General features: G+C 51.8%; 9 protein-coding genes across 9 annotated transcripts; 4 read left to right on the forward strand and 5 right to left on the reverse strand.

Moving 5' to 3' along the window:
- Positions 1-574: 574 nt before the first annotated feature.
- On the reverse strand, positions 575-4,386 carry N7539_006205 (SAPS family protein; the record flags this gene model as incomplete). The annotated part of the gene is made up of 3 exons (XM_056935807.1): positions 575-1,234; positions 1,629-2,303; positions 2,368-4,386. The coding sequence occupies 3 exons, from the start codon at positions 4,384-4,386 to the stop codon at positions 575-577; spliced, it is 3,354 nt and encodes a 1,117-aa protein (XP_056788731.1).
- Positions 4,387-7,022: 2,636 nt separating this feature from the next.
- N7539_006206 (putative SNF7 family protein (Cta1)) lies at positions 7,023-7,744 on the forward strand (the record flags this gene model as incomplete). Its single annotated transcript, XM_056935808.1, has 2 exons — positions 7,023-7,088; positions 7,160-7,744. The coding sequence occupies 2 exons, from the start codon at positions 7,023-7,025 to the stop codon at positions 7,742-7,744; spliced, it is 651 nt and encodes a 216-aa protein (XP_056788732.1).
- A 545-nt stretch (positions 7,745-8,289) lies between these two features.
- Positions 8,290-10,169, reverse strand: N7539_006207 (NRAMP family metal ion transporter; the record flags this gene model as incomplete). The annotated part of the gene is made up of 3 exons (XM_056935809.1): positions 8,290-9,103; positions 9,177-9,448; positions 9,522-10,169. The coding sequence occupies 3 exons, from the start codon at positions 10,167-10,169 to the stop codon at positions 8,290-8,292; spliced, it is 1,734 nt and encodes a 577-aa protein (XP_056788733.1).
- Positions 10,170-12,519: 2,350 nt separating this feature from the next.
- N7539_006208 (uncharacterized protein) lies at positions 12,520-15,255 on the forward strand (the record flags this gene model as incomplete). The annotated part of the gene is made up of 3 exons (XM_056935810.1): positions 12,520-13,575; positions 13,637-14,202; positions 14,265-15,255. The coding sequence occupies 3 exons, from the start codon at positions 12,520-12,522 to the stop codon at positions 15,253-15,255; spliced, it is 2,613 nt and encodes an 870-aa protein (XP_056788734.1).
- Positions 15,256-16,037: 782 nt separating this feature from the next.
- On the reverse strand, positions 16,038-16,833 carry N7539_006209 (uncharacterized protein; the record flags this gene model as incomplete). The annotated part of the gene is made up of 4 exons (XM_056935811.1): positions 16,038-16,145; positions 16,215-16,276; positions 16,346-16,658; positions 16,726-16,833. The coding sequence occupies 4 exons, from the start codon at positions 16,831-16,833 to the stop codon at positions 16,038-16,040; spliced, it is 591 nt and encodes a 196-aa protein (XP_056788735.1).
- A 2,723-nt stretch (positions 16,834-19,556) lies between these two features.
- On the forward strand, positions 19,557-21,016 carry N7539_006210 (3-ketoacyl-coA thiolase peroxisomal A precursor; the record flags this gene model as incomplete). Its single annotated transcript, XM_056935812.1, has 3 exons — positions 19,557-19,566; positions 19,689-20,139; positions 20,218-21,016. The coding sequence occupies 3 exons, from the start codon at positions 19,557-19,559 to the stop codon at positions 21,014-21,016; spliced, it is 1,260 nt and encodes a 419-aa protein (XP_056788736.1).
- Positions 21,017-21,343: 327 nt separating this feature from the next.
- N7539_006211 (RraA family protein) lies at positions 21,344-22,405 on the reverse strand (the record flags this gene model as incomplete). Its single annotated transcript, XM_056935813.1, has 4 exons — positions 21,344-21,613; positions 21,718-22,067; positions 22,199-22,274; positions 22,349-22,405. The coding sequence occupies 4 exons, from the start codon at positions 22,403-22,405 to the stop codon at positions 21,344-21,346; spliced, it is 753 nt and encodes a 250-aa protein (XP_056788737.1).
- A 1,056-nt stretch (positions 22,406-23,461) lies between these two features.
- Positions 23,462-25,476, forward strand: dbp9 (ATP-dependent DNA/RNA helicase; the record flags this gene model as incomplete). Its single annotated transcript, XM_056935814.1, has 4 exons — positions 23,462-23,654; positions 23,707-23,783; positions 23,852-24,330; positions 24,396-25,476. 4 exons carry the CDS (start codon positions 23,462-23,464, stop codon positions 25,474-25,476), a joined length of 1,830 nt encoding a protein of 609 aa, XP_056788738.1.
- Positions 25,477-25,701: 225 nt separating this feature from the next.
- On the reverse strand, positions 25,702-27,420 carry N7539_006213 (uncharacterized protein; the record flags this gene model as incomplete). The annotated part of the gene is made up of 1 exon (XM_056935815.1): positions 25,702-27,420. The coding sequence occupies one exon, from the start codon at positions 27,418-27,420 to the stop codon at positions 25,702-25,704; it is 1,719 nt and encodes a 572-aa protein (XP_056788739.1).
- Positions 27,421-27,527: the final 107 nt, after the last annotated feature.

Genomic DNA, 27,527 nt, shown 5'->3' on the forward strand with positions numbered 1-27,527 from the left:
GCTCGTACTACTTGACAAGGTGATCCAATGGAGTCTTCATGCTAGGAAGATGCACTTCAAGCCGCTTAGAACATCATTTCGAACTCAAATATCGTACACGACATCAACTCCTCTCAACAAAACGCTCCCGGATGATGGTTGTGATGATGACCCACGCAAAAGCTTTGATGAAGATCGGTGAAAGGAAGAGCAAAGAAACGAGGACACAGAAGCAGAACCAGAACTTGACAACTATTCTTCAGCTCGGTGAAGGGGTCAACCTCATATAGACAGTGTCATGTACCGGGTCAAACCATGATGACAGCCATCCCACTTGTTGGTAAGCCCGAGGCAAAGTATAAGTAGAACCCATTGAAATTCGATGGCGAGTAAAACGCCCGCCAGCACAGCAGGAGCAATGAGATGACGATTTCGGCCCTTGAAAGAAATAGAAAAATCATTCCTCGCGGTATATGATTGTCAATGTAATCGAAAAAGGGATGAGATAGCACTTGCAAAAGAGGAACGCAGGAAATAGACGAAGACATGACGCGGAAGGGGAATCAGACATGAATGAGAAGGTAATTTTCAAACACTAGGAGGTGGAAGGTTTGCGGCCAGGAACGAGAATTTCCACGAGGCCTTCATCCTCACCATCACTGCTGTCCTGGTCGTCGTCGTAGTGGGAACCAGAGCCCGGCGACTGGAAGAAGCCACTATATCTCATCTGACCAGGAAGATTGGAATACCCAAGACTCTCATTGATAATGGCCTCATCCTCTTCGTCAGAGTCCATCCCGCCCGCGTTGGGTCCAATCATTTCGCCCATTTCTTCGTCATCGTCCTCGACTTCGAGGGGGACACGGACGCGTCGTCGAACACCTTCACCACGGCCATCACCTTCCTCCTCGGATGAATTAGGAGAAAATGAATCCGGTGGACTAAACACAGTGTCTGGGAAGGTGGAATGGAAGTTTGAATCATGGGTAGAAGCAAAGTCGGTACCAGGGAATGCCGAATGGCTACCTTCAGCATCGTCGTCAATTCCTGCAATGATGAAGGGGTTGGTGGACCATTCATCAGCGTCCTGCTGTGCGTGGTCGTCCGCCGAACCTTCGTCATTGTCATTAGATTGCTGCTTGTGGGCCGCAAGACGTGCTGCAAGTTGACGACGGGCTCTGGATGGACCCATGCTCAGCGGGGCAGGAGGCGGTGGAAGAATGGGAATTGGCTGGCTTGACGAATTTTCAGATACCTGGGAATATCACTGGTTAGCATAAAACACAAAGCATGTAAGTTGAGACATGCGCGGTGATGACTGGGGATCAATAAAGGTAAGAAGTTCAATAGGAAGCGTTGAGAGGCAGGGGCCTATGAATATGACAATGAGAGTGAATGCTACAGACCAAGTGGAAAAGCAGAGTCCGGTGGAGGTGCATTGAAGAGTCGTCATCGAGTCGGGGTAAGTTCGGTGCGACGCCAGTCATTGCACAGCCTCCTCGTCTCAGGTCAGAACTCCCGTTGCCTCCCCCAGACCAGCCCTCCCCCCCGGATGCGCAAGAGTCTTGCGGTGAAGTAAACACACAGTGGGGAACAATCGTCGTTCCAAAGAACGCTCACTCCTCGTGACTAAACAGGAAGGTACGCACATTCTCGGTGTCACCATGGTCGGTACTACCAGTATCACGATCTTCGTGGTCTTCCATCTCCTCGTCCTCGTCATCGCTGGAGCTAGCAAATCCACTCAATAAGGAAGTACCGCCTCCGCTGAATGCCCCGCCAGAAACACCGCCCTGATTGACATCGAACCCTTGAAAAGTTGAGCCACCGATTCCGCCGTTCAAACCGGCATCGGCGAGAGCAGAAGAGCCACCAAATCCTTGGCTAGGTGTAGAGTTGTTCGCAGAGGTTTGCCTGTGTCCACCGGCCATGTCCGGTCGAACACCTCCAAGAATGGCATTATCGCGCTCTCTCGTTTCGGACAAGCTTTGCTCGACATATTCGATCCAGTCGGGATCCAAGACAGCGTCCATGACAGATCGGGAGAGCAGCTCTGGCGGGTGGCGCTCACTGAACTTGACGACTTCCTCCGCCACAAGAGTCAAGTGACCCATGTAGCCGAGACGGATTTGCTTTGCGCGTTGGGTCTCGTCACTTCGCTTCTGGCCTTCGATAATTGCGTTGGTGATCTTGCCAGTCTCAAACACATTGATAGCAAGAGCACGGTTGTAGCCACGCTCCATTGGGCCGTTGAAGACCTGTTGTACGACGTCATACACAACGTTGTGAAGGAAATTATTCCAGGGGAATCGGAAGAAGAATCCCTGCAAAAGATATGTGAGAAAGCGCGTCGGCGTGGGTCAATGGGTTAAGCTCGAATAAACTTACCAGAATGGTGGGCACCACTTGATTTTCCACAAACATAATTTTTAAGAAGTCTCCCACAACAGGTCGCCCGTCAAGGTCGTATTGAATGTACTGATCGACTGAGTCCTCGGCTCCGCCATCCTTTGCTGGCTCGTCGTTCTTCTGAGACTCCGATACGTCTTTCGATGCCGCGGCGACCTCGGCTTCTGCTTCTTTTGAGGCGAACAATGGTGCAGGCACATCGGTAGTCTGTGCTGCACCAGCTTGAGCGTCTTTCTGTGTTTCGGCGAGTGATTCCTGTGTTTGTGGGGTTTGCTCATCCAGCTTGATATCGCTGATTTCATCACTAAGCACGGTAGTAGGAGTCTGCGGGGACGGCGATCCAGTCGTGTTGGGTTCAGCCGTTTCTGCGCATGGCTCTCCGGTCGTTCCAGAAGGATTCTGCGGATCCGACGATATGGTGGAATCTTTTTGCTCTGACTTCTCATCGGGAACAGAGTCCCCGGATGCTCCGACCTTTTCGAATCCCTCCTCCTCAACAGCTCTGGGGTGAACATCATCAAGGGAGTCTGTATTCATTGTTGAACCATTTGTGAAATCGGCAGTGGTGTCATTGTATTCCATGCCCGACTGTTCATCACGGTTGTGGCCAAAGACACCATCGCGGATCAATCTGTCGCGCTCTTCATTTCGCTGACGAACGTAGTCCTCGCTACCAGGCTCGTTCAGAAGACCCATATTACTGCAGTGCAGCAATTCAGCCATCAACTCGCAGGTCTTGAAACGATCGAAACCCAGAGGCTCGATGCTGGCGCCCCATGCAGATTTCAGACGGCCTCTTTCAACGGACTTGACTGTGGTACCGTCGTAAACTGCATGCTTAGAGCTCTGAATGAGCGCCATGAATTGAGGGATGTGCTTGGCAAATAGGCGCAGTAGATGCCCGAGATAAATGGGATCGTAGGGCGTCGGCACCGACTCGGGGCCGCCGGTCTGCTCAGGGTCATAGTCCGAGTTATTCTTGCGAATAACCTCAATAACGATGCCGACACCTACCGTTAGAGGGTTTCCGCCCTTCAACATCGCATTGATCAACTGCTGCACACGTTCAGGCGACACAAGCTGACGGGTGAGGCTGTTGGGTCCAATACAAGACTGATCATTTGGGGTCGCGTTGGCCGAGATGGTGATGATCGCTTTGAGAAAGTCACCAGCAGATGTCTGCACGGAGCCCGGTTGCTCTGGGGACAAGAAGGACAATAGTTGAGGAATCAGGTCCTGCGATTGCAGCCAATCCACAGTTCCTTGACCTCCTTCCGCTTTCTCCAAGCTGATAATCTTCAACAAGAGATCCATCACCATCGGATTGTCAACGTGCTGAAGCAGCGCCGCCACAATGCCATCCATGGATTTCAAAAATTCGAGCATCTCCTCCGTCTTCTTGTCGAGAAGTGTTTCGTTCACTTTGGTAAAATAACTGGCCTGAAGTGAATCAAGTGGGGCGGGCCTTCGTACAAATCCCCAAAAATCACGCAGATAGGCCGGGTTGGCCATGATCGATTCCAGGATGGACCACGTTTCCGAGGACAGGACCTCGCAGGCTATGTAAGCATGCTTCAATCGAGCCTTCTCGACCTTTTCCAGGTCTTCCGGATCCAGCACACTTTTGAGCGGATCGACGGCCTTTTCCGTCTTGTGGTCCTTATCCTCACTGTCCGTCTGCTCTGCCGGCACGGCGGCGGTATCGGCGGACGCCTCGCTGTCGTTTTTCGCATGGGGATCGTTATCGTGTTTTTCATCTTCGTCTCCCTCATCATCGTCATCATCATCGTCATTCACCAGGCTTGGTGCAATGACATGGTCCATAAGTCGTTTCAGGACATGATCCTCGCGCAGAAATTCAATGAGTTTTGTGTTATGCTGTTTCAATTCCTGGATGATTTCCGGCTCATCTAGCAGGTCCTCGAGAGCAACATCGGGTTTGTCGAGCAGGGTATCAATGGTGGAGATACTCGCATATCCCCCAAACCGCCAGAACATGATGAACTTTGTTGCTGAAAGGCACGATTCATGGGATAGCAGATTCCGGTCAACTTTGAGCGATCAAGCAGGCAAAGATCTCGGGCTTTGCGAAGGTGAAAGCCCTTTCTAAAGCAGCAAAAACCACTCGGTGGATCGAAGAGGGTGAAGAAAAGTGTCTATGAGTCCCGCCAGCAGGGCGATTGAACGGTACTTCGTTCCACACACACACACGTGGGATGCGTTGAGGTGAGGGTTCAGTGGGGTCGGGAGGGCTGGTTGATTGCGGGCGCCTGCTCGAGCAAAGATCGATCTCGGTCGGAATCTAGGCCGAAGCGAACCCGGCGCTATGAGGGGGGGGAGAAAGGACACAAGTCAGCATGGCTCGTCGACGGTTGATCATCGACCACCTGAACGGAGTACGGATTGTGATTGAACCGCCATTCGGTTTTGCATTTGACGTTGATGAGAGAATGAATTCCCCCTCCCTCCTCCGCAAGACCGGATCCCCTGGAGGGGCCAAGCCGCGACGCAAACCGACATGGAGGAAGGCCAAACCCCCAGGTGATCGATACATACCTTCACAGATCAAAGAGCGACGAGACGAAGGAGCGCGGGAAATTGAGGGCCTCCCGAGGGTGGATGTGGGTGGTAGTTGTGGTGGGAAGAAGAGAAGAGTTGGGAGATTGCCGACTTGCGGGCGGGAATGCAGGAATCAGCGCTGGTCCATCGAGGAGCCACGCGCAAGCTGGAGAGTGATCAACACCCGGGGAGTTGAGTGACTTGGAGAAGCGAGAATGATGCTTACGGATCTTGGTCAGGAGGAAGAAAAGGAAAAGACTCCAGGAATCAGCCAAAGACCGCAGGCAGAAGGTGTAATTACCGGTCATCGACTCGGCTTCGGATCGCACTTGAGTTACGCTTATACACAGAGGTACTTTGGTTAGAGGTCCCCCCCCCCCCCCTCTTCTGCTGCCCTGGCACTATCTTTGGGTCAATCCGGGCATCGAAGACAATCTTACTAGGTATTCATAAGTAGTTCATTGCCTCGCATGAATCAAGTGGGTACTGGCTGTCTCGCCTGCTTCTCCGTAGAGTCACAGAGTGTAGAGTACGTATTCTAATGATTTGCGTAGTTGGTTGGAACAATCGATTAACTACTCCGTAATGTTCGATGGGATGCACTTATGCTTTCCATGATCCATGCAGATTAAAACCCTTGGAACCCCCGACCAGGGAGTGTTAGTACTTTAGTACTACCTCCAAGTGCCTTCCCTTGGCCAGCAGTCCAGTTGATGATACCACTTAAGGGATGGAGACTTTACCTAGAGATTGAAAGTTTGAAAGCACAAGAGCACATACTATTGTGATCGATCATTCCACAATTGTTGATCCTGCCTGGAGTATGCGCCCTCAGACTACGACTAAGCTATTTAGGAGTATATTTCTCGTCCGAGGCACCTCATATCTACCCGATTTTCCCACTGTCGCCCCAACCTCGGTCCAGGCCACCTCTCCAGCATCTTTGAATCCGCCACTGTGTTTCTTCTCACTATGTTTTGAAGGGGTCAGGAGCGCCGTGGTGAACGGGTACTAGATTTTAAAACTGTCCACCTGGCGAAGGGGTATCGGTCTACCTCCAGTACAGCATGGAATTTCCAAGTCACCAGCAAGGTTCGACAAGACGGCAACCGTTCCTGATCATGCCTTCGACTCCGACATTTGAGTGATCACCTGTCAGATTCGACATTTGCACGTAGAAAGTGTGATCTGGCCTCCTGAGCTACTAGTGAATGACTTCCAAGGGCAGTCAAAATCACTGTTGACAGTCTGCATGTGTGTCCCATAGTCAGAGTGACCCGCTGATTAAAAGTCTTGAGTGGCCGTGCTGTTCTCACGACCCCTAGTCATCTCGTCTCAAGGGGAACATGACTTGGTAGATCACGTCCTCAGACAGTAACGTTGGAAAGGCTCATGGAACAGTCAAGGGCATCCACCATGTATGCAGCAAGGGACCACCACGCAGATTTGCAGCCAGGGTACACCCGTTTCGGTCGAGGTTCAAAGTAGCGCGGCAGTTAGGAGGTAGTTCAGGTGGCCCTGTTGTATATGGAATAGCCGCTCGACAAGGCTGGGCGAGAAGGAAAGGGCCCTGGCTTGGAGTGCAGAGGAGAGCCATTTTCGGCGTCGGGTTGGTCAACAGTATAAACCGAGGGGGAACAATCGTTGAAGCGTCAACAACAGAACAGAGGTGGAGGACTACATACCTACTGATTCCGGTGCCTAACTCAAGTCTATCAGGTCTAACTACTTACTCCTCTACTCAGTTACTGTCCCAAAGTCCAGGTCGGTTGAAGAATTGGAGCCTCAGGCCAAAATAGCACCCACTGACGTCGGGCGCTCCGCATTATCGCATTCAGGCCATACCAACAACGAGTCGGATATTGGGCGACGAGATCCGGAGTCTTCGACTTTAACGTGTCATATCTGTTGCGCAACAGCCTTGCAGCCTCGAAGCTGTCTTTTCTCTACCTATTTTCAATAATATTCGTCGCTTCCAGCGTCTGATCAAGTCACGGAAAGTACAGGCTGTACTCTGTGGCCTGCGGGGTCACCCCATCTTCGGGCCTCCTTTCTTCAACCGGCCATCGATCACCATGAATCGTCTGTTCGGGACAAAGAGCACGGCTCCCAAGCCTACGCTCGATGGCGCGATCTCAAAGGTCAGACTTTCGCTTTCTCAGTAACGGGAACCAAACGTCAAAAGAGCTGACTCGAGCTAACATGCGACCAGGTTGACGACCGCGTCGCCAGCATCGATGTGAAGCTCAGTGCGCTCAACTCGGAGCTCTCCGCCTACCAGGCGAAACTCTCCAAGATGCGCGACGGCCCAGGCAAGAACGCCATTCGCCAAAAGGCCCTCAAAGTCCTCCAGCGTCGGAAACAGTACGAAGCCCAGCGCGATCAGCTATCCCAGCAATCGTGGAACATGGAACAAGCCGGCATGATGCAAGACAACCTGAAGAACGTGATGACGACTGTCGACGCCATGAAGACCACCACCAAGGAGCTGAAGAAGCAATACGGCAAGGTGGACATTGACAAGATCGAACAGATGCAGGATGAGATGGCCGATCTGATGGAGGTTGGAAACGAGATTCAGGAGAGTATCTCTCGAGCGTACGATCTGCCGGAAGAGGTGGATGAAGCCGACCTGGATGCAGAGCTAGAGGCCTTGGGTGAAGAGTCCTTGTTTGAGACTGAGATGGGCGCCGATGCAGTCCCCAGTTTCTTGCAAGACGAGGTTGCGCCTCCGCAATTCATCGACGAGCCGCCAGAGCAGGCCAAGGTCAAGGAGGCGGCGGGTGGAATTGGCTAATGCGCATCTTGCCTCACTGTATGAAACTTATTGAAGAAGAGAGTCTATTCGATACCACACAGTCTCTGAATGTGGAGGATTTGTTACTTGTAGTGTTTGGGCAAAGCAACATGAAAAGATTTGTCACCAACGCTCAACTCTGTAGATTGACATCACTATGAGAAACACCTACCTACCTATCTGGGACTTAATCAGGCTACGGAAGACGTAATTTGGGAGGTAGTCTCGCCGAATGAGAATTTGCAATACTTAGGCACTGGCTTCGTCATGAAAACGAGTAGACGTCCATATATTGTTGCGGCTGAAGTGCTAGCTTCGACATCGGCCATGTCGATATCAATGTGAACACCTTTGCTGGAGCGCCTGGATCTACCAAAAGGATACCGCTCGTAAGACTAGAAAGACCCCCCTGAAGTGAGATCGAGGTACATTGATCTCGTCACTTCTGTCCCTCACCATTGCGACTAGCGCAGAAGGAATCAGTCAAATGCTGTGTCTTGGAAGTCTGCATGGCTGAGCGTCGCTCAGGCAGCACTGAGTCAAAACTAGGCCTTGCCCATTCCTACCAGAACCAGCAATGCCACGTTCATCACCACAATCAGCAACCACACAAGGACGGCGACGATCGAAGTCACCCAGTGATTGCGCATACTGATCTGGTCGACTTGTACAGTTCCCTCGCCCTCTGTCGCCTGCTCAGTTGCCACATTCATGTATTTGCTAAAACACGTGAACCAGATGAGCGGAGCGGACACAAAAGGAAGGATCACGCTGAGACAGACTTGACTAGCGTTCAGAGTCTTATCAAGACCTTCTTTCCCGACAGCCGCTGCAATGATGATACTAGGAATGATGCTGATCGTGCGGGTGATGAGTCTGCGAATCCACGGACGCACGGACCAATTCAACATGCCTTCGCTCACCATCTGGCCGGCCATGGTGCAGACGATGCCCGCGGAAATTCCTGAGAGCAGCAAGGCTAAGGCGAAAACCAAGCCAGCTGCTTTGGAGATTGAGCTGGTGAGAAGCTCGTGGATCCCAAACAGATCGGCACTGGTACTGCCCGGTATATCATAGAGAGAGGCACCCGCGACAATGAGAATGGCGCTGTTGACGAACAGGGCGAAGGTGAACAAAGACAAGGCCAACTCAATGATCGAATATTTCATGCAACCGCGAATTGCGTGGATACTAGGCCGGTATTCAACTTTGCCATCGGTACTTCCCAGGGCCACGGTTGACTGAACATAACCAGCCGTTACATCAAACTCTTTCAGACGAGATTGAACGACACCGCTACCCAAGAATAGGGAATGCGGCATCACGGTAGCGCCCAGAATACCGCAACTCTGGTACAGTCTGTAGAGAGGTATCAGTATCGTGTCCTTCTTGAAGTGCTTGACGAGGCCAGTGAATGGCTGGTCCTACTCACCCATCCGATGTCACGATAGCTGAGGAAGGAAGATAGCCCCGGAAGACCTCCCCTACAGGTTGACCTTTGATGAGAGACAATTGAATGCAGAAACAGATCACCACGCCCAAGACCAGCGCCATGACGAAAAACTCGAACATGCGTAGGCCCACCATTGACCCGTTGGGCCGCCAGAACAAGAGCAGGAAAAAGACGTCGGCAAGGGTGATCGCGCAGCCTGCGACAAGTGGAATATGTAGAAGTAAGTTCAAAGCGATAGCCGATCCAACCACCTAGACTCGTATCAGTATACGGTTTTTCTTGGAGGTGAGAGCCGTGGTACTTGACTTTCAGCAAGGTTCTTACCTCTGCAACATCAGTGGCAATGATCGCCCCTTCGGCCATCACATATAGTATAACGACCATCCATCTTGGCAAGTGCTCCCGATAGTTCTCTGCCAAATTCAGTCCTGTCACCGAACCGAGCTTGATACACAGGGACTGAAGGAAAACTGCAAACAGATTGGACAGCAGCACGATGAATAGTAGAGCATATCTGAACCGTGCGCCGGCGGCAACGTCCGTCGAATAATTTCCTGGGTCGATGTACGCCACGGCAATGAGAAACCCAGGCCCTACGAAACGGCCGAATTTGACCAGACTGCGAGCGCAGTGCTGCGCAGAGGCCACAAATGAAGAAGTAGAGAAGTAACGGCGAGGCGGGCCGCAGGTCCTCGAGGGTGCTGGACACCCTGAGGTCGCTGCGGTCACTTCGCCCTTTGGTTCCTTTTCATTTCCGGGACTTGGATTGTCCAGGCTCTGCGATCGTGATTCTATGGCCATTGTGTCGTCGCCGGATATTGTCCCTGCACCCTTGGCATGCTTGTGGTGAACCCGGGTGTTGGCTAGACCATTGAAGTCATTGCGAGTCGTAATATCTGGGCTGAAGCGAGGTGGACTCTGATTCCAGCTCGGATTGGCAAGTGTATCATCAGTTCTGGAGGGGCAATTCATTTTGATTGCAACTGGGGCGGCGGACTGCTTTCTGTACAGCGTTCCCAAGGTCCGTTCACCCCGGGTTGGTGATGCAATTATATGGAGTCTTGTATTATCGCGACCAAATCGCCGACCAACGCTGTTTGAGCGTAAGATTGACCTTTGAGAACCTTGTGGGTACTGCCGGAGGTCCGGGTCTGCCCGAGATTCTTGATGCCTATGAATGAGAAGGTACCGCGGCCAATTGGTGTGCGCAATCTGGGTCGTCCGGTCTCTGGCCACGAGCTTGAAATTCGCGAATTGTGTACGTAACAAAGGCGCCCTAAGGTAGAAGCGCTAGGATGGACCATGTGTCTCTTGAAGCACTTCCCCCGGCGGGTCCTGCACTGTGCACTGTGTGCAGACCGGAGTCGATTGCCATGGTCGTCCCCCGGCACGTTGAGGAGGGGCGTGTCGCAAGCGGCAATTTTTGTGGACCTTGGGCCCAGTCCTGCCAGACCCGGCGAAATCATCAAAGCTTGCGGGCAAAGCCTTGAGGCAGATACCTTACGGGACACGTCTCGAAGAGTTTAACAGACGTCACTTCACAGAGAGGCCATCCCAGGCTCGGCCGCTTGGAAGGAAAGGGCAATAGTCGGTCGAGTATGCCAAGCGATCCGCCGGTTCGATGGATGCAGTAAGGGAGAAACTTCAGGTGGGATGGAATGGGTGACCCCGCATAGAAAACCATCTGGGGAAGTATTGAGTGATCAGAAGGGCTCGTTTGGGCCCTGCATGCTATTCTGCCCTCAAGTCACGAGAAAATAAACAGATGAAGAGGTCTGCTGACTTGTAGGGAAGTGTCGATGCCCAACACGAACATCGTGTTTTCTGCAGTGATTAGCGTGCAGAGATAAGCATCCGCCACTAGACTACCATCGTAGTGGGATTATTTAAGGATTCCAGAGATCTGCGCTGTTGATGTCATGCCCAAAGTGGCTCTTGCTGGCTTCTTCCCTGAGCTAGGTTTCAGAGACTCGGATCACTGATCACTAGGCAGGATGTACAGATTTCTGGAGATTCACCTGGGAGATCGTGTCGGTCGACGGAGTCAATACCCGCCTGCCAGATACGAGTCGAGTTACGAGTAGTACATCCACAGTAGGCTGCCAGGGTTTCAACAGATACCTAGTCAGCGCTAATCTGCAGTAATCATCTTTACCACCACGATGGACGATATATACGAGCAGACCTCTACACGGCTCAGGCAGCTGGAAATTGAATACGAAAGTTTGACGGTTGGATTCCTTTGCAAATCGATGCCAGCATTACTGCTGGCATGGATGGTCCTGGTAGTGCACAACAGACACTGCACAGTGCACACTCACAGTATTTTGAGCTGAAGTAATGGCGCGCAACATTGCATTCTGTCTCTCTGAAAGGACCACTTGAAGCATATTTCACTCATGAGGTGAGTACTTTCAAGTTGAAGACGGCGACGAAGGCCATCTTCTATCTTCATCCAGTGGCACGCAAAATTCGGATCAAGTAGTCAATGCAGGCATGAAGAGTGACTCGACTCTGAAGCCGCCTCTAGTGGAGACTCGAGAGAACTGCCCAGGCACCACCGGAGATAGACCCCGTTCTAGCACAACTCCTTCACCTGCCATCTTTAGTGAACCACGGTGACGAATAAGGAGACCAAATACCCCGGAAAGAAAGCAACTAAGCTCATGCGTCAACTGCTGAATATGACCCCTTAGATGGCAGATGTGATGGGTCTCGATTCGACAAAGTCTCGTCATTGAGTCCACGTTGACCATCAGCTCCGCCATCTCCGCTGCGTTGCCCCTCGCAACCGCCTAATCCATACGTTGTTTACTCCTCTCCGATTGATCCAGCCAACCCCCCGATAGACACTGAGGAGACGATCACCCACCGAGGCTAGCTGTTGTCCCGGTCTTGAGGTGGAGTCTGGCTCCTCCAAGATTATGCGCGCGACCCCGATTCTGGCTTTCATATCATCTTCTCGGTCGCCTCCCCCCCCGGCTTCTGCGCTCCATCTTGAAACTCAAGTTCGCTCCAACTGCTGATCTTGCCTTGCGTCTGCGTGTCCTCGCCCTTTTTGACTCGAGTTGGATGTGAAGTCAACTGCGGCCAGCCAGGCTTACAGGTCTCTGCACTGAAGTCGACTTCAATAGCGACAATACTGGCATTACTGGCATTACTAGCAATTGATTTTCTATTTTGTCTGGCGTTTGTGTTTGCGTTTGAGCAAGAAAAAAAAGTTTCCGTCAGCAGCCTTGTGAGTGCAATGCTGCCCCTACCCGTGTCATGACGTTGCCCAGACCACTAACAGGCCCACAGTTGTTGATCAACCAGAAAGACAATGGATTCAAATCACATCGGACCTCAGATTTTCGACGACGCCGACAGCGCCCCCGCCAGATCCTCGGTCTTCCGTGCAATAATGTCAAAACCGCACAAACGAAACCAGTCTGCAGACGATGCTATTCCTCCACAATACAAGAACAGCAAACCATCCGGCACAATCCCTTTCCCATGGGCTGACAAGAACGATGTGCCCTCGGGCCATCTTCCCTTGGCAGAGATAGTGCCGAATCGCGACGGCCGAGACAACTATCCGCCGTCGACAAAGTCGGCAACTAAAGAGAATAAGCGGTCGCTTCACAAGAAAACGAAAAGCGCCGTGTCACTCAAGTCTCTGCGGAATTATATGGATCGAAAGGACAGTAAGCCACACGACAGTCCGCCCACGGAGCCTGCTGATTCAGAGCCGAAAAAGACCAAGTCTTCCACCAGTCTATCGGCCATCCTCAAGCGGTCTCACCGTGGCCGCAAGACAGAGGCTGCTCAACAGGGCCGGGACAAGGAGAACCGAAGCCCGGTAGAGCTGGTCGACAACATGCCCTCGCCTGTTTGGCAGCCAGAGCCCGCAGCATATGGAGCCGCGAGGAGCGAGGAGCGACACAATTCTGGCGGCGCTGACAAACGTCGCAGTGTCGCCGATGAAGTCTCTCTTTACACGCCCAAACCGTATAACCCAGCTCAACAGCGTAACTTTTGTGACTATCAGCAACCGTCTCTCACCAGGCAGGGCAATCCAAAGCCACGTCCGGAATCAGGTGTTTATTCCGGCAACCAACAAGTCAAGGATGACCGGGGGCCGCAGCGAATGCCTTCGGGTGGCAGCGATGCCAGTAATGGACGAGACAATGCGTCACTGAAGAGTCAGGGATTTGACAAAATTCAAAAGATGTCAGTCTCGGCATCACCAGCAATCCCCCCAAAGGAACAGACAAACACTAAGAGACTCTCCCGGGTACAAGCCGCGATTTCGGTGTTTAATGGCAAGGAACGCGATGGCGATGTTCCGAAGCATTTCAGTTCCAAGGACTTGGAAAGCGAGTTCGAGAAGCTTTTGGTGAGGAATTTTCTCGAAGTGGTACAAGTTTTGTCGTCAATTTCACTGACAACGATTACAGGATGCACGCAACATCCCCCACAATATGCGAGACAAAATGCGGTCCTTGGACACCAACATCAAGGCGGACTTCATTCAGAAAGACCGCACCGACCACGGCACTCCTCTGAGTGCTGGTGCATCTGACAGTCGACGCGGAAGAGGCAAAGAAGATAAAGATACTCAAGACCGAAAGGGCTCGCGGTCCCGCTCTCGGAGCCGTGGCTTTACATTTGGCCGAGGTTCCTCATCACCAGGTAAGAAGGCCCGGCCAGAAAGCGGATCTTCTCATCGACCAAGATCTGTGGACCTCTCACAGCCCGTGGGGGTCTACACCACGCTTGGTGGAGCTGTTTCTACCGCTTCGCTGGCCGACGCGGCTGTGGTCGACACGGCTGCTGATCCTTCCGACTTCGTACATTATTTGAGGGAAATCCAGAAGCCGGAGATGGTCGAGGTTGGCAAGCTGCACAAGCTGCGGCTTCTTTTGCGGAACGAAACCGTTAGCTGGGTGAATGGGTTTATCGCAGAGGGAGGTATGGACGAGATTGTCCAGTTGATCTACCGAATCATGAAGATGGAGTGGAGGTATGTACAGTTCACCTCTACCTCTACAAAAAATCCCCTCACTCTGACCATGTTCTTTCTAGGGAGGACCATGAGGATACTCTCTTGCACGAGGCACTGCTGTGTCTCAAGGCCCTCTGCACCACTTCTATTGCACTAGCCCACTTGGAGCGCATTGAGAGCGAGCTGTTTCCTGCTTTGCTCAAGATGCTATTCGACGATGAAAAGAAGGGTCCTAGCGAATTCACTACACGGGGTATCATCATCAACCTACTCTTGACCCAACTCGCTGCTCCTCATCCACATGAAACCTCGTCTCAGCGGGCGAAGAGGATTCTTGCCTACCTTCGGGATCCATCCCCCGAAGATGAGAGCCAGCCTGTCTCATTCATCGCGAACATTTATCAAGCTCGCCCATACCGAATATGGTGCAAAGAAGTCACCAATGTGACGAAGGAAGTTTTCTGGATTTTCCTTCATCACCTCAATGTGATTCCTCTTCCCAAAGCAACTTCTTCATCGGACGATCCGCATACGGAGACGAAGAGCTCGCGCGATGATCGTTCCTATCAAGAGCGTCACTTCCCCAGCCCTCGTCCACCAGTGCCTGCTGCGCCTTACGTGGGAGGTGTCGAGTGGGATGCCACAAATTATCTTGCTGCCCATCTAGATCTCCTCAATGGCTTGATTGCTTATTTGCCCACGAGAGAAGATCGGAACCAGCTTCGCTCTGAGCTTCGAGCCTCGGGATTCGAAAAGGTCATGGGAGGCAGTTTGCGCACGTGCAAGGAAAAGTTCTATTCTGCCGTTCACGAATGTCTTCGTACTTGGGTTGCAGCCGCCTTGGAAGATGGCTGGCCATACCTGGTAGTACGAGAAGGCCCACCTCGTACGGAACCTTCATCGCCAGCCAAATCACCTAAGAAGGCTGCACCGGGGAGCCCAAAGAAAGGTCTTCTTGACGACAAACCACCACAGCTGAATTTGAATCTGGCACTTGACTTTTCCGACTCCCGCATCTCTCAGCCCCTGGGCCCATTAACGCCATCCAGTGAGCTTGCACGTTGGCTCTGAATTCCCACCCGTTTCGCGATTACTTTCATGGTAAATGCTCCTCGCGTTCTTATCCTTCTCCTCTTGTTCTTTCCTCCTTCCTCTTCGTGAGAGCCCGTTTTTGGGTTTCTTCTTAACGTGTCATGACTTGGCGTTCCTGGGCTTTCGGTTATCGAGTCTATCTTCTTGCAGGGACCGTATTGATTTTTTTCCCCCATTGGCATGCTCTACATTGTTTTTTCCGTCTATTTTAGGCGAGATCATCTACTCATCGTTTTCATTGTCTCGGGGATTCTTCTTGAGATTCGAGGCGTTGGCATTCCCGGCGTTAGACAAACCTGCATCATTTATCAATGTCCTGCATCTTTTTGGCAGGCCACCAGAATCGACTGAAATTGCAGCAAGGGACAGGGCCAGCATGTGTAGCATAGCAGATTCTTGATACGATCAACCGCACAAGGCTGGTTGTGTCACAAGCATTGATGTGTCCTGTCTTGCCCTTCGAGGATCCGCTCTTTATGCGAGAACACCTCATCATGAGCTACGACGCATGACAGATATGAAGATTGAGTTGATATTTGTTGCGAATCTTGCTTCCAAGACTCGAGGTTTTTGGGTCCGGAACCTCTGACACGTATATTGATTTCTGATACTCACGTAGCGAGTTGACTACCTAGCCATTCACAAACAATCAATAGTCTCTCGAACGGAAATCGTGGGTTTTTGTAGGTCACGCGGCACGGCTTGCGCCACAATTCACTACATTATCAACTGGCGCCAGTGCCTGGTATCGCAAACCTACACTACTTCTCAGAACCTGCCACGGTGCCATCATTTGCTCGCTTGACTGGGCCAGGGGGCGGCGGACTCGAGAACACAGATTTGACCCCCGAGAACACGGCCTCTCGGATCTGTCAATTAAAAAGTTAGCACGAACGAGCTCGACAGGAAGTGACACAGAAAACAATGTCATCACTGACTCCATCAAACGGCGTATCCTTGGTATCCCAGTTCATGAAGAGGACCGCATAAACCACGACAACTACGACAAAAAGCCACAATTAGTGCCTGGAAGATAGTATCGCCTGCAAATCCGATCAACACAACTCACAGCCAATAATAACCCACTGAGCCAAAGTCACAGTCTTGATGAACTTGGGCCGGGCGTACTTCAGCGCCGCGCGTCGGCGATACTTGCGCTCGAGTCGAAATTGATGCTTCGGTGACAGTTTCGACATATCAGGAGGCCATTGGCGCTTTGGCTTATAGGGACTGTAGTATTCATCATTAGGGTTTTGGTAGGATTCGTTTTTGTCGGAGGAGAGACGGAAGGGCGATGAGGATCGGAGGGCGGAGCTTGTGAATTGTCTGGACATGGCGGCGGGGGCAGACTGTGCGATGGTGGCAGAGATGTGCAGATTGTTCTAATAGAAGTGTGTCAGCATCTTCCCATGATCGAGACTCCAAAAACACGTCAGGACAGTGTCTTACTTGGATGCGCGGCGTCAACAGCGTCGCGATTGGCGTCTGACGGGCCGTAGTTGAGACCGGACACGCGCAGCGCGCCGACGACACGGCTGCAAATAACGGTCGAATCATGAAGGCAATTATGATGGGACTTTTCACGACGTGGGAGGTGCGTTTATTGTGCGACAAGAGTCATGAAGGTGACGGTCCTTCGCAAACATCGAGGTGAAGTCGGCTCGCGCGCGGGCCAGAAAATTATTTGATCTGCCGCTTTCTCCGCATCAGATGGCTTCTTCTCCGACAGTTGCGCCTGGGTTTCCCCACCCCCGCAAAGTATAGAAACCTGAGGGGTCCTCTATCCCTGTTCACTCGCGCAGTGAGCTCTACTTAATTTGAATCAATCTGTCCCCGTAATACTTGCAAACTGTGTCTGTCTGCGCGTGATTAGAAAAGTTCGGCTTTTGGTCGTCCTGAAGCTCCAGTCACTAGCGCAAACACAGTACTCCTAGTGCCTTTAAAAGCTGATTTGGTGTTGTTTGTATAGAGTTCTAGACTACAAAGGTCCATCTCTACATGACTATACCATTTTGTAACTGCTTTGAAACTCGTTCGAAGTACAGAGACACAGGTTAAACAAATTTATCGTATAGGAGGATTAACGGGAAACGCGCCGCATTACGTTGGCTTGGACTTGCTCACGCATTCAGGTCAAGGTCTTTTCCTCGACAGTATTTATATCGCAGTGCGTATTGAAATGACGTTTCCTCCGTACAGAGCGTCTCTATTCATCCAGGCCAACGCTCGGTGAGTTTTCTCGAGCATGGAACCATTACTGGCTATTCAAACCGTCGCCGTTATAGTGATTGGCTTCGTAGCGCAGTTGCTTTCTGAAAAAGCGAAGTCTTACCTTTATCCCAGTGATCCTGTAAAAATACTCAAGCGGCCTTATACGCGCCATTGAAAGATTGTTTCATGCATGCCCGAATTTTCAATATGCGACGCCGAGGCTAGTAATTCCGGCTTGCTCGCTGCAAGAAGGTCTTCAAGATTGGGGCGTCCACTAGGCGCAAGGCCACCATAATCTTCAAAATCGCTCAAACCCTGATCAATTACCTCCGGCCGATCACTCGTGTGGAGGAACTCTCCGGTAGACGCGTGGACTTGAGAAAATGAGGTGCTGGACGCTCCCGGTCTCGCTGGTGAATATCAAGATTGACAAGCCGATCTTTAGGTAGATCCTGCAAGATTGCTGTTGAAATGCCCTCGAAGGTTTCTGATTCGATACTGATGAGAGTTACTTAGAAGACAAGATTGAAACGTTTGGTACGATGGTGTATGTGGGTTTGCAGCATCTTGACGTTCCTTTCTGAATGAATCAGGCTTGAATCGAAACGTGTCCGACTAATGACTGGAGAGTTGCGCTTGAGGTAGACCCAGATCTTGGCCTAGATGTCTCTAGGTAGCTTCATCACTGTTTGCATGGATGATTCCAAGCCTAGGTGGAATACTGCATGCTACACCAAGTCGCGCTGTTAACGCATGTTCTGGATGGACGTGAGTTGCACTGTAAAGCTCCGAAACAGTATATTTGCGGCGATCTCTTTCTAGACAGTGTGTCTGGGGTCGAGAATGAACCTCCGACTGAGCACTTCTGCGGTAAGTGATCTGAAGTGGTCTTTCCTAAAGAACTCAATTAAAACTGTAACGTCTCACGACGTGGAGGTGGACTGAGTTCGGCAGGTTTTTTCCCGCTGTGGGCTTTGATAGGAATCAACAGCCTAGCTCTGAGTTCTCGGACAAGTCGCCGAAGCATTCTCGTCATGTGCACTTTTTGATCCATCTTGTATTAGGTTCCTCTTCATGCCAGCATAGTTGAGAGCCTCAAAGCATGCAATCAAAGAAGTCCTTGCTTTTGTTCGTAGGTGCAAGTGGTTTATGACTGATTCTATAGCTTGTGGACCCGCGTTGGGCCGAGCTATCATGATCAGAAAGACTTAGGAACAAGCTGGAGGGCGACTTGTTGCCTTCAACAAGATTCCTCCATCTCGAAACAGTTTGGAAAGTATGATGAGTTCTCGAAAGAGTATGGCGAAGGATCTATCAGAGATGCGGACAAGACTGTATTTGAGGCCTTGTGCGCAGATAGATTATGGGCAAATGCGATTGGATGCAGGGGATGGAAGAGACGTTAGGTGGAGGCTCAAAGCCAGCCTTACCCGCCTCGCACCGCTTCCCGTTTGGGATGAGGTATTGCACATGAATCGATGAGACCTCCTTCTCGCTCTATTGAATTAAAGGCAGAGGCTCAGAATAGAAAGTAGTAAGACCAACGTCCAGGGCACGCTTCAATTCTCTGTCACTATCTAGTCGCGACTCAACGTTCGAGGTGAGTATTTGGCAGCCTTTTATGCCAGCCTTCTTTATAAACTCAAGACTCTGGCTCTGCTCCCCTCGAGAGTAGGTACTACTTACCTCAGGTTTCCTGATGACTCGAGACTGAACAGTAAGCTCCACTTAGTCACCGGGGTGGTGCTGGCTTGTGGTCTTCGCGCGAATTTCACATGTTCACATGCCCGAGGGGGTCGGGACGTCCGGGGATCCCGTGACTGGAGAATATGGGCGGATCAACAAAAGTGCGGGGACCTCGGCTCTTTCGACACGATGCAAGTAGCTCGGACGTTGCTGCGACTGGAGGGAACAGTACACCGGATCCACGAATGTGATTTATAAGAGGTCTCCGACCGGGCAAGCACTGATTGTGTTTTACATTTGCTCGAAACTACTTCAACTTTCCTGTCCTCCTCTCCTCCTCTCCTCCCCCTTAAATCGCTCACTTCATCAATACAAAATACGCCATGTCTTCAGGTACGGTTTCCACACCACTACAATGAGTACAATGGCCTGCATTTAGAGCCACAGGCAGAAGCTCGTGCAAATTCACCAAAATCACGCTTCGAAAGCTGTGGTGCTGACTTGTCATGTTTTAGCCCAGCAACGTCTTTCTCAAGTGTCTTCTCACTTTGGCTCCGGTAGCCAGAAGGGAGCCGCGGCCCTCACCCAGAAGAACCCTGATGATATTGTCGTGACATGTGCTCTGCGCACAGCTCTGACCAAGGGCGGAAAGGGTGGCTTCAAGGACACTGCTGCTGCTGATCTCCTTGCCGGTGTCTTCAAGGCTGTCATCAACAAGAGTGGTATCGACCCTAAGTATGTCGAGGATGTCGCTGTTGGCTCAGTTCTGCCTCCTGGCGGCGGTGCTACGGAATTCCGTGCTGCTGCCCTCGTCGCTGGCTTCCCGGAGACTACTGCTGTCAAGTCCCTCAACCGTCAGTGCTCCTCCGGTCTGCAGGCCGTGGTTGATATCGCCAACGCCATCAAGACCGGCATGATTGATGTTGGTATTGGTGCTGGTGTTGAGAGCATGTCTTCGCAATACGGGTAAGGATCGCCTTTCATTCTACTGGCCCCACTGCAAGTATCATTGACTAACTTGTTGTCTCCTCTCTTTTCTGACAGACCCGGCGCTGTGACTGAGTTCTCCGAGCTCCTTGAGAGCCACCCCGAGTCCGCCAACTGCAAGGTGCCCATGGGTGTTCTGTCCGAGAACATGGCCAAGGACCGTGGTATTTCCCGTACCGCCCAGGATGCCTTTGCCGCAAACTCGTATCAGAAGGCCGTCAAGGCCCAGAAGGCTGGCCTGTTCAACGAGGAGATTGCCCCTCTTGATGTCAAGTGGACCGATCCCAAGACTGGCGAGGAGAAGACCATCACCGTCAAGGCCGATGATGGTATCCGCGAGGGTATGACTGCCGAGTCGCTCGGCAAGATTCGTCCCGCCTTCGCCAAGGATGGTTCCATTCACGCTGGCAACGCTTCCCAGATTTCTGACGGTGCTGCCGCTGTTCTGCTTATGAAGCGCTCCACTGCTGAGCGCCTGGGTCAGAAGATCATTGGCAAGTACGTCACCGCCAGTGTGGTCGGTGTCAAGCCTCTTCTGATGGGTATCGGCCCCTGGGCTGCCATTCCCGTAGCCCTGGAGAAGGCTGGTATCACCAAGGATGAGGTCGACATCTATGAGATCAACGAGGCGTTCGCTTCTCAGTGTGTTTGGTGTGTCAACGAGCTTGGCCTCCCTGCTGAAAAGATCAACCCCAAGGGCGGTGCTATTGCATTCGGTCACCCACTCGGCTGCACTGGCTCTCGCCAGGTCAGCACTCTCCTGACTGAGCTCAAACGTACCGACAAGAAGATCGGTGTGACCAGCATGTGTGTCGGTACCGGTATGGGTATGGCTGCCGTCTGGGTCGCCGAGTAACTCAACTTTTTCTTACCTTGTCTTTTTCCTTTTATCATATATTGCACAGCGCTGTTTTGCTTTTCTCCACGGGACACTGGAATTTGAGTTCCGCCTTGTCTTCTTTTCCCCTGGAATTCGGTGCATTAACCCATTATGAGGATACCACCATGGGTCACGCTTGCTTTCATTGTATCTATGTCGAGATATGGACCACGTATCTATCCTGCAATAAAAATGTAAACTATACTTCTTCTCCCACTGAAGACCCATTTTACACACTCAGGGATATGAAATACTCAAGAGCGTCGGAGTTCAAAGCAGAACAGAGTAAAAGATCAATGGGAACTAGCTTCGGAACATCTTGAAGGCCTTTGTCACGGACATTCCCTGTTCAACGGCCTGTTTCGCATGATTGTCCATATCGCCCAATTTGGGCAGTAGCTCAAGCACAGGCTCAAGGAGATCGCGCGAAACGACTACCACCCCGTTCATTGGGTCGCAGAAGACAATATCACCAGGAGAGACATGTACACCCCCAATGTTCAAGGGAATGTCTCGCGCCACGGCTTTTGCTTCGGCCCCTGTGCCTACCGTTGAAGTGCCTCGGGCCCAGACCTATGAGAAGTCCTGGAGTAAGCAGCTTGTTTATCCTAGAGTGGGCAACACCCGTCCTACCAGACGTGGTTAATCAAAACAAGGGATTGAAACCGCACACGTACAGGAAATCCTCTCAATTGCATTTCTCTCACATCGCGCACTCGCCCATTGACAACAGCAGCTTTCGCACCAAGCACCCCCATTCGAGTGGCCACAATACCACCGGTCACGGCGCAGAACTGGCCCTGGGGCTGGTCAATCACAACAACGAAGCCGACATCTGTCGGGTTCGCCGCTGCATAATCTCCTGTAAAATCGACCCAATGCCGACCAGGCGGGAAGCCATGTTTTTCGGGATTCTCACGAGCGATCTCCGGCGGACTTTCATCCTTGGTCCCAAATTGGAAGGTGGTTGCTGGCCCGGCTGTCCGTTCGAGGCTATGGTTTGGGCCGATGCTGGGGGAGTAGGGAGCTTTGGACAGGTTCATACGTCAGCTGCTGCTCCATCAGTAAGTTGAGCGTTCACGTCTCCGGGTCGAGTCATGTGTGAGTCCTCGTAGTAGATGGATCATGGGCAATTCTTGAAACATCGGGATCTCATACTGAGGTCTGCTAGGAAGCCAGCGCGTGCGACCTCCCCTGGGGGAACCTTCTGGAGCTTGAGCAATGCATCTGATACCTGATGGAGTAGCTCAAACGTCAATGAAGGAACCAGACTGCAGAGTTTCGACTCATCAGAGCTGCTACACTCACATCGCAAGCAGTATAATTCCGAGTCAATTCATTCAATTGTTCCTTGAGTGAAGCCATTGCGGGGCGAGGAGCGCGGTAGTAGCAGTCTCAACCGCCGAAATGAGGTCTGGACGTAGAGTGTTGCTATTCAAGCGAATATTAGATGGCCTCACAGAAAGAGCAAGAGCGCCAGCGGTGAGATGCTTTGACACTGGCTGGAGAATATGCGGAAAGACTAGCAAACGTGATCAAGATGAGTCTCAAAACATGGGTTATGCATACGAAGTGGACCGGATCCCCTCCGATCAAGACATGTCCGCATGGCCGAGACCGAAAGAAATGCGCTCATCCGAGGTACATCTACCTACCGATCAAGGTGGACGATCTGCCTGTGACCAACCCATTAAGTTCGGTACAGCGGATAGGTAGGATGAAGAATATACCTTAGTATACCACGTTCCATTAGCCACTTTCAAATCTGTTCTACATGCTGGATATGACATTGATGAGGTGTATGGTAGATATCTCTCTCCTCCCGTCGAGGTTTATGCATGATCTTCCCCCACAGATTTTGTACTCAGCCTCTACACAAATCAGTCCATGTGAAACTTGTCCACAGAAGATCGCCAAAGACGGGGCAATCCCATCGTGGAATTAGATAGATGGGCGTCCGCCTACAACCACCTGTTTGACCTAAATGTTGCCAATCCAGGACGGGAGACATTGGATCGGAGCCATCGAGGCATTAATTTATGTCAATCAGCAAATCCTCAGGTGGGTATGGAATACATTGTATCAATTTGCCCACATTTGACACAGTCGGGTGTGCTACATTCAAGCATTGGATCAATGACTTGGTGACAAGCTGAAAGCTACAGTAGTGATAGGAAGAAGTCCAGTCTGCACGTGGTGGACTAAGCCTTGTTTAATCTCGCCGTCATGACCATCCATGTTGGGCTATTTTCAGCTTTCACAAGAGGAAGAAAGATGCCCGCAGGAAGGACCCACCTTTTCTCCTTCGCAGGTGTTTTTCCAACTGACCGCTCTGCAGAAAATCTCACCGCCCGATAAAATTTCCCAAATTGTTCTCTTCAATTTGGGGTTGCAATCATACAGCAACACAGCACAGCCAACATGAAGCGCAAATTGGATGCCAACGATGTGCCCTCTCCCGAGCCTGTCGAGGCCGGGGAGAAGGATCTTGATTTTGAGGCCTTGGGCCTTGATCCACGTCTGCGCCAGGCTCTTATCAAGGAAAACTTCAGCAAACCGACACTCGTCCAGGCCAAGGCTATCCCGCTCGCTCTCGAGGGCAAGGATATCTTGGGTGAGTCTCCTCGCTTTCGGCTTAAATCAGACATCTATTCTGACGAATACAGCACGCGCAAAAACGGGATCCGGCAAGACTGCTGCATACGTTTTGCCCGTATTGCAAGCGATCCTTCAGCGCAAAGCTGTCAGTATCACCCTCTCTGATGGATCTCTTGAATTCCGGCCCATGCTGACTCGGAATTGGTGGTACAGGCCGATACGTCCTTGAAAGCCACCACTGCTCTCATGCTGGTTCCAACCCGTGAGTTGGCAGAGCAAGTTCAAAAAGTCATCACTTCTTTCGCCGCTTTCTGTGGAAAGGACATCCGTTCCGTCAACCTAACACAGAAGGTCTCCGATGCCGTTCAGCAAACTTTGCTGGCAGACTTCCCCGATATTATCGTCTCCACACCCACCCGCGTCTTGACGAATGTGAACAACTCGGCTCTGTCGCTTGATAAGCTTACCCATCTCGTGATTGACGAAGCCGACTTGGTCCTTTCATACGGATACGATGAGGATATCAACGCTCTTTCGAAAGCCATTCCTCGTGGCGTGCAGACTTTCCTCATGAGTGCCACTCTCACGTCGGAGGTAGATACCCTCAAGAGCTTGTTCTGTCGAAGCCCTGTCATCTTGAAGTTGGAGGACAGGGAAGAGAAGGGTGCCGAGATCAGCCAATTCGTGGTCAGGTACGTTGATAGTGAAGGCTGTTCCTCAAGCTACTTTTGACTCCAGACTAATGAGAACTACACAGATGTGCCGAAGACGAAAAGTTCCTTCTTACATACGTCATCTTCAAGCTACAGTTAGTCAAGGGCAAAGTCATCATCTTCGTGTGCGATGTGGATCGTTGCTACCGTGTGAAGCTGTTCCTGGAACAGTTCGGTATCAAAAGCTGTGTGTTGAACTCGGAGCTCCCCATCAATTCCCGAGTGCATGTTGTCGAAGAGTTCAACAAGGGTGTGTACGACATCATCATCGCCGCCGATGACCAGGAGGTGATGGGCACACCAAAGCCATCGAAGAAGGCCAAGGAGGCTGAGGAGAGCGCTGAAAACAAGACGGAAGTTGGAAGCAGCGAGGACGAAGAGGACGTGGAAGAGTCCAACGGCAAGCAGAAGACCAAGAAGCGCAAAATGTCCAGTAAAGAGAAAGACTATGGCATTTCGCGCGGCATCGATTTCCGAAACGTCGCCTGCGTTCTCAACTTCGACCTCCCGACTACCTCAAAATCATACACCCACCGGATTGGACGAACCGGCCGTGCAGGCAAAGCCGGAATGGCCCTTTCGTTTGTGGTTCCCGCCGACCAGTATGGCAAACACAAGCCCACGTCAACGTCGACCGCCAAGCACGATGAGTCCGTGATCGCAAAGATCATCAAGCGCCAAGCCAAGATCGGGAATGAAGTGAAGCCTTACCATTTCGAAATGTCACAAGTCGATGCCTTCCGTTACCGTATGACTGACGCTCTGCGGGCAGTGACACGTTTGGCCGTACAGGAGGCTCGAGCCCGCGAGATTCGACAGGAACTGATCAAAAGCGAGAAGCTGAAGCGGCATTTCGAGGAGAACCCGGACGAGCTGCGTCAACTACGTCACGACGGCGAGTTGCGCGCTGCTCGGGTCCAGCCCCATCTCAAGCACGTACCAGAGTATCTGATGCCTGCGAAGGGACGGAAGGGCATCAGTAAGGAGGATGTGGGTTACGTCAGCTTCAAGAAAACTGGCGAGAACCGTATTCGCAAGGCTCGTGACCGCAACCGCGCGCGTGCGAAGGGCAAGAAAACTGGCAAGGTGGATCCTTTGAAGACATTCAATCGGGGTCGCAAGTGAGGATATGTGCGGATGCTTAGATGTATGCTATGATACCATTATACAGCTGAACAGGAATTTCAGACCATTTTTGCATTGGCTGTTGCCTTGTAGAGGCTGTTTATCTTTTTGTTCTAAATCCCGAGTTTCGAGCATCCCATCAGATTGCTACGCTGATAAGTCCCAGAAGTTGCTACGCTAGAGTACTCAGTAGACCCATGCGCTCCTTACGTGGACATTCTAGCATCAACAAGGGCCTCGACATGGCCAGGAGACCTCCCACGACTGAGTCTGTCCTCCAGTGTATGCCTGGAGCCACTTCCCACGAGCAGCTTTCCTAACCGACCGTATCTCAGTGCACACCTCTTCCGCCTGGAGCACAGCCTGTTGCCAAGCTTGACGTCCCTTTTCTCGACGATAAGCCCATCTCTCCTCTTCCACATCCCAAGGCAGATCCGAAGAGGCAGGACCGACGGAAGCATCACTTCGGTATATTGGGGTCTGCGTCGACGGCATTTCATCCCGAGGATACTCGAACCCAGGACCCAGACTGATCCATTCGATATTCCGCCAGGATGCGTTCCATTCGGGACCCGCGCTACCCGGTCGATAGGGTTGCCCATCGGGCGTCGTCCCCGTCCAGATTAGAGCACCGATCCAGTCGGAGCACCCTTCTAGATCCAGCCACTTCAGGCAGTATGTATAACGAGATAGCTGGCGCAGAATGCCTGCTGCTTCGGCCCAATTATTCTCGACCGCTGAGTACTCATCAGTGCCCCCGTGCAACATATATGGCCCGCGATGGTTAGGCGGTTTCATTCGTAGGGGAGCGTTCTGTGGTGTACGTGTTGGAGCGGGCCAGTGAGCCAGAGATAGATGGGTGATTGTAACTATACGCGACAAGAGATGGAGCAGAGAATTCCAACTTGCAGCGCCCGCTGCTGGATGCGCGAGGGACAGGTAACGAAGATTGCTGAACCGGGCGGTCAGATTCAAGACCTTGGGGATGGCAGGCACTGCATCAAACTTGAAAGATTCGTTGCTATTGCCAGACACATCGAGATCCTCTTCGTCCCAGGATGTCGGGATCTCTTTCTTGGGAGCAGCAGACTTGGGTGCCGCCGATGCTGCCTTGGCGGAGATGACAAGCTCGCTTGAGAGCTGTTTCAACGACGTCCAGTATCCTAGACTCCGTGTCATATCCAGCCGACGGACATCAGCATCAGAGCCTGTGGCTGGACCCATTTCGTCGACGGCATATTGCGAAAGATGGTGTTCAGGGAGAAATAGTGGGGCCAGCCCTCCCATTCTCTTCAGCGGCTGGGTCCTCGCATGACCAGCATATGTAGCGACGTAACTCAGCATAAGCTCCCTTATATGAAGCGGAAGCTGACACAGAAATGGCCCATCATAGTCAAGATGCCAGGCCCAATTTGAGGCCATAGATCTGAGGACCGCATGAACGAGACTCGACTCGCTGGGAAATCTTGCCCCCGGTAACCTGTCAAGTCGAATGACAGGAGGTCCAGCAGTACGAGAGCCCGCCACCCCACCAGCACCACCTCCACTCAAACATCCCGTGTCTGCATGCCTCGCGAGCCAGCTATCCGGAGGAGGAGGCCCTGGCACAAGTCGAACGGGGCGCCCACCGATGATCGCACGACGAGACCCCGCGCGAGGTCGAGGTGGCGGGTTATTGGGCAGTTCGAGCAGGGTCCTCAGAGACGGATGAACCGATGCCTGGGAGATGACGGATCGCGATGCAGAAGAGTTTCCATTGTCCAAAGCACCTGAAACTTGCGTACGCCGAAGATGGCTGATCAGATCGTTGACAGAAGGCGATTCCGAGTCGTCGGAAGCGGTGGGCCGTCTATGTTGATCATCTCGACGGATTTGGGACGTGAGCGATGGGCTAGGGCTGAAGCTCGGTTTATATACAAATGATTTATTCTGTCTTTTGGGCATGAGCAGTGTGTGTAAGATATGGGTAAGATTTCGTGAGAGATAGACAGGTTTGTGGAATCGTAGACCGTCCCCGCCGATGTCATTGCTTATCGATCGGGGCTCTCTTA

This window comes from Penicillium diatomitis (assembly GCF_028827545.1).
Source record: "Penicillium diatomitis strain IBT 30728 chromosome Unknown utg000008l_segment0_segment0, whole genome shotgun sequence".
Taxonomy (NCBI): Eukaryota; Fungi; Ascomycota; class Eurotiomycetes; order Eurotiales; family Aspergillaceae; genus Penicillium; species Penicillium diatomitis.